The sequence below is a fragment of the Chrysochloris asiatica genome, unplaced genomic scaffold (genome assembly GCF_000296735.1).
Source record: "Chrysochloris asiatica unplaced genomic scaffold, ChrAsi1.0 scaffold00001, whole genome shotgun sequence".
Lineage (NCBI taxonomy): Eukaryota > Metazoa > Chordata > Mammalia > Afrosoricida > Chrysochloridae > Chrysochloris > Chrysochloris asiatica.
Window position 1 is genome coordinate 3,649,937 of NW_006408519.1, and position 5,651 is coordinate 3,655,587.

The 5,651-nt window shown below is 36.1% G+C and overlaps 1 protein-coding gene across 1 annotated transcript in view; it reads left to right on the forward strand.

Annotated features, from left to right (window-relative positions):
• The window catches only part of RIMS2 (regulating synaptic membrane exocytosis 2), a 738,459-nt gene that overhangs the window by 202,351 nt on the left and 530,457 nt on the right, over positions 1 to 5,651 (forward strand). The window contains exon 3 of the mRNA XM_006830627.1: positions 3,036 to 3,346. Within this exon, the coding sequence (XP_006830690.1) occupies positions 3,036 to 3,346 (311 nt within the window). The remainder of the gene's footprint in view (positions 1 to 3,035; positions 3,347 to 5,651) is intronic.

Genomic DNA, 5,651 nt, shown 5'->3' on the forward strand with positions numbered 1-5,651 from the left:
GTAACCACTACGCTACCAGAGTGCTTATCCTACAATGCCACACCAGGAATCCTGGAGTAGGAATAGATGGTGTATTGAATGTGTATATTACTTTTTAAAGGAGACATACAGTACCTACATTTGTCACAAGATGGCACCAAAATGCTGAAGATTTTGGGTTAGATATTAGGAGAAACCTATGAAAGCATGAATTTGAGGATACTGTCTTGTTTTCCAGGTCTTGGAAGTTGTCTATCCACTTGTCCATCACCTGTTTTAGTGGAAAATATTTGAGTTTTGTTTTTTATTTGACAGGTTTCTGCTTTATACAGGTGCTATGTTATACAAATTTACTGTATTTATATTTGTTGATGTTGTTGTTGTTAAAGTGCTGTCGAGTCGGTTCCGACCTATAGCGACCCTATATAGGGTTTTTGAGGAGTGGCTGGTGAGTTTGAGCTGCCAACCTTGCCATTCAAACCCACATTGCGGCCAATTACATATCCTATAGCGCCACAGTTTCTATTTAAACCAATCATAGCAAAAACCGTGTGAATTATGAGGTGTTATTTTTCTCAGTTTGAGGCATGTACTTGTATTTTTATGTTACAAATAATTTATTTGCTATAAATAATAAGATAATTTATGATAAATTATTTTAGAATTAGATGAAACATAATGTCAAATAGTTTATTCGATATTCCCCAGAAGGGCTTCAAATGGATTCAGCAAGATTTATAAGATCTTACTATTTGCAAATTGTTAAGTGCTCAACTACAAGCCATATGTTTGCTAGTTCAAACCCACCCAGAGATACCTCAGAATACAGGCTTGGCAATCTGCTTCTGAAAAGTCGCAGCCTTGAAAACTCCCGGGAGCAGGTCCTCTCTGTACAGAAGGGGTGGCTATGAATTGAAAGCACAACAACCACCGATTCTATTATATATAAGGGCTTATTATACTAGGAGCTCTGGTAGCGTACTGGTTATGAATCGGGCTGCGAACAGCAAGGTCAGCAGTTCAAAACTACCAGCTGTTCCGTGGGAGTAAGATGAGGCTTTCTGCTCCCGTAAAGATTTACAGCCTAGGAAACCCTCTATAGGGTCGCTATGAGTCGGAACCCACTCCATGGCTTATAACAACAACAGCAACAACATTATAATAGTAGAAAGTATAGGTCTTGGCCTCAATTATAAGCTTGCCATTTAGTTGACCAAAAAGAAAGGAAAAATGGGTATATATGAGGTGCTTCAAAAAATTCATGGAAAAATGGAATTAAAACATAATGGAATTTTCCCATAAACTTTTTGAAGCCCCCTCATGCTTTTGTTAGCAGAAAGCCTCATTTTTCTCCCTTGGTGGGCTTGGCCCTCCGACTTTGTGGTTCACAGTCCAGTGCTTATTCTACAGAGCTACCACACTCCCCTTGTGTGTATATATGTGTGTTTATGTATGTATATAATATATGTGTGTGTTGCTTTTGTGAAGTGCTATAAGTCAGTTTTGACTCACAATGACCCTATATAGGGTTTCTGAGAAGCGGCTGGTGAGTTAGAACTACTGACCTTGCAGTTTAAACTGAATTTGTGGTTCAGTAGTTTTCCTACAGTGCCATACCAGGACTCCATATGTGTGTGTATGCATATATGTTGTTGTTGTTAAGTGCCGTCAAATCAGTTTGGTCTCATAGTGACCCTGTATTAAGGTTTTCAAGGAGCAGCTTATGAGCTTGAATGACCATCCTTGTGTTTCAAACCGACTTTGCAACCCAGTGCATTAACCCATAGTGCCACACCAGGACTCGTGTGTATTATATATATATGTTGTTGTTAAGTGCTGTCGTGTCTGTTCTGACCCTGTGTAAGGTTTCCAAGGAGTGACTGGTGAATTTGAACCACAGACCTTGCATTAACCCACAGTGCCACACCAGGACTCCATTTCTATACACACATGTAGAAGAGAAGAAAATAATTTTTAAATGATCAAATACAAGATTCTAGACAAAGATTATCCAAATAATATGACCTAGAATAATGGCAGTTACACAATATTTAAAATGGTGTTTTACAAAAACTTGCTGTTATCAGTTGAAAAGTCCACATTAAGTATTTTTATTGTTGTGATATATAGTGCTATAATTTATTTAAAATGTGAGAGTGTTTGGCAACCTCAATAGCCAAGTTTTAGTATTTGATATAAATAAAAGATCAGAAAATATTCTCCTGAAATATGGACTTACCTTTTATTTCTTGATTATATACTTTTTGTTTTCCTGATTCCTGTGAAAACAATGCTTTTGCTTTTTCAGAAAGTTTTCTGGTAACACAAATACTAGTAGTTATAGTATGCTGATAGTCTGAAAAAATAAAAAATCAAGTGCCTTACTGCGTGTTATGAGAAATTAATAGATTTTTACTGAAGAGCAACGATGTTCTAGTATTATTTTAGTCATAATGAGCTATTTCAAAGAAATAAAAGCTCCTTCAGCAACCTTATAATGTAATTCATGACCGAGATAAACCTAATTTTAATAGCTAATGTGTTGAAATATAGCACATGGCAGCCTTATTGCTAGATATTTTATATGAATGTAACTCTCTAAACAATACGACAAAATAAATATGATCGGCCAATTTCCCTTTTTTAGCATTAAGAAAACTAAATTTTATGGATATGGAGGTTCAATATCTTGTTGATACTTACAAACTTTTTAGTCCTGAAGTTGATATTTTAATCTGGTTTCCAAATACATTTTCTGTTTACAATATGTCTCTGACTTAAAACCAACAACAAAGACACACAAGACAATTAGTATTTCGGCACTTAGGTTTGGTATTTCTACTGATAGTAAATGCTTGTCTCTTTTATTACAATTATTTTGAAAAATTTAAATGGAAGAATAAATCATTTAATTAATGATAACCTTTCATCTGGATTATATTTTAACTTCAGAAAATATAAGCATATAATTATATGTTGGCTTGATATGTTATCTCTCTTTCATTTGTTTTTAACTTTTGAAACCTTAACTTCTTTTTTCTATTATTTGTATGCAGGTTATGTGGGTATGCAATTTGTGCCGAAAACAACAAGAAATCCTCACTAAATCAGGAGCGTGGTTTTATAATAGCGGAATGAATGCACCACATCAACCTGATCAGAAGACTCTTAGAGGACTGCAAAATGAAGAGGCACCTCAGGAGAAAAAAGCAAAACTGCATGAGCAGATCCAGTTCCAAGGACCCTCAGGTGACTTACCAGTCCCTGCGGTGGAGAGAAGTCGATCTCATGGCCTCACAAGACAGGAGTCTATTAAAAATGGATCAGGACTGAAGCACCAAATTGGCAGTGACATAGCTTCAGACAGGTAAACGTTTTGTTTCATCTTCAGGTGAACAGATTGCTTTTAATCTCCATTCTAAATAGAAAGTAAAGTACTTGAAGTGTTTAGGCAAGAATTCCTATATGATTTATGTAAATATTGTCTGTGCTGTTCAGGATTTGAGCTCTTATAGGTTTGACTACCTTAGGTTTGACTACCTTAGGTTTGAAACGGGAGTTACTATGTTATTGGCTCTATTTTCCAGAATAAAGAAATGAAATATGATTTAGAAGTTAAACAGGAGATTATTGTTCTAGAAAAGGTAAATTACATGCTTAGACTTTGAAAAGATGGGGAGGAAGAAGAGATGGTTTCCAGGTTCTGGTATAGAGGCTGGATTGCGGGCACTAACTGGCTGTGGGAGCTACGGGAAGGGGGAGGTTGATGGTGTCTCTAAGTTCTCTCTTGGGTGGGAGGGTGATATGGTTTTCTAAGAAGGTTTGTGGTGAAGGTGTTGATAGGTTGACATGTCTGTGCTCTAATAACTTTGCTATTGCTATTTTGATTCAGTTACTTAGTAGTACTATGGACTTCTTCATGTTCAAATTGATCTTTTTCTTTTACAAATTTTTCTTGTTTGTGCTTTTCTTCCTACATATTATTATTTTTTAAAATTTTATCGTGACTTCAGTGAAGGTTCACAGACAAGATCATCAGTTTTACATTCAACAAATCATACATTTTGTTTCATCTCAGTGATTATAATCCCCTCCATGCAACAGCAGTTGTCCTGCTTCTTCCCTATGTTTACCTATGTACAAATATCCTCTTTCAAACTCTTACGTTTATGGGACATATAAACAAATAAGTGACTACACACATATACACATACATAAGGACTCGGTGTGGAGCTGTAGGATCAGCATTCATTGGACTTCTAACCACAAAGTCAGTAGTTAAAACCCACCAGATGCTCCTCGGAAACCCTATACAGGGTCACTATGAGTTGAAATCAACTCAACAGCACTTAACATCAACAACAGATACATATATCCCACTTTTCCTCTCATACCCATTCAGCAAATTTGGTTGTTATGCTATGTTGATGGAATTGTTTAAAATTTGCATAAAACTTTATTTGGAAAATACTTTCTATTTGAAAATAATTAGTTTCCCCTTATGCTAGGCAAAAAAAAGAGCATTTGTTTAATTTTTTTAATGCAAATTTGAAAGAATTTATTAGGCACGCATCTATGACCAAAAATAAAACCTCCGATTTTTTTCTTATTGAACTGAAGGACTGCCAAGTAGGATCTGGTTCAAATCTGGCTTGTTGCCTCTTTTTGTATCTAAAGTCCTATTGGAACACTGTCACACTTACTCATTTACTTATTGTCTGTGTATATTTTCATGTTAGAACTCCAGAATTGATTATTTATAGTAGAGACCATAAGCTCTTAAGGAGTTCTGGTGTGGTGGTGTAGGATAAGTGGAAGGTCAATGAAACCGAGGACGACCCTAAATGATGAATTAGCACAGTGTTTGCAACAGTGGCTCAGACACACCCACAATTGTGAACATGGTATAATACCAGACAGTGTTTCATTCTCTTGTATGAGGAGGCTTCAAAAAGTTCATGGAAAATTCCATTATCTTTTAATAACAGTTTTTCCACATACTTTTTGAAATCCCCCTGAACATAGGGTCCCTATGAGAAGGAACCGACACTTCATTACATAACACTGAAGATTGGTGTATATTCCACTGAAAGTAAATTCTGCCTCAAAAAATTTATCAAATGGAAAATATGTGCATAATTCTTTACTACCTTTAAAAAATGCTGGTCTCATTGAAAGTGCTTCAGATTTATTGTGAGAAAGGATCAGAAATAATGATTTTTTTCCCCCTTCAACCTGTTCAATAATGACTCTTTTCAGTACATTGGGAGATTCTTACATTTATAGAGGTATTAAGCACTTGGCTGCTAACTGAAAGTTCAAGCTTCATAGAGGTACCTAGGAAGAAAGGTCTGGATCTACTTATAAAACAGTCATTGAAAATCCTATGGAGTGCAGTTAGACTGTGACACATAATTGCCACGAGTTAGACTCGGCTTGATGATAACTAACTTTATATTTATAGAATGCTATTCTGGTAGCGTAATTGTTACGAATCGGGCTGCGAACCGCAAGGTCAGCAGTTGGAAATTACCAGCTGATACGCGGGAGAAAGATGAGGCTTTCTGTTCCCGTGAAGATTTACAGCCTTGGAAACCTATACAGGGTCGCTATGAGTTGGAACTGACTTCACGGCACACAACAACAACAATAGTGTACCTAGAAGGAGCTCT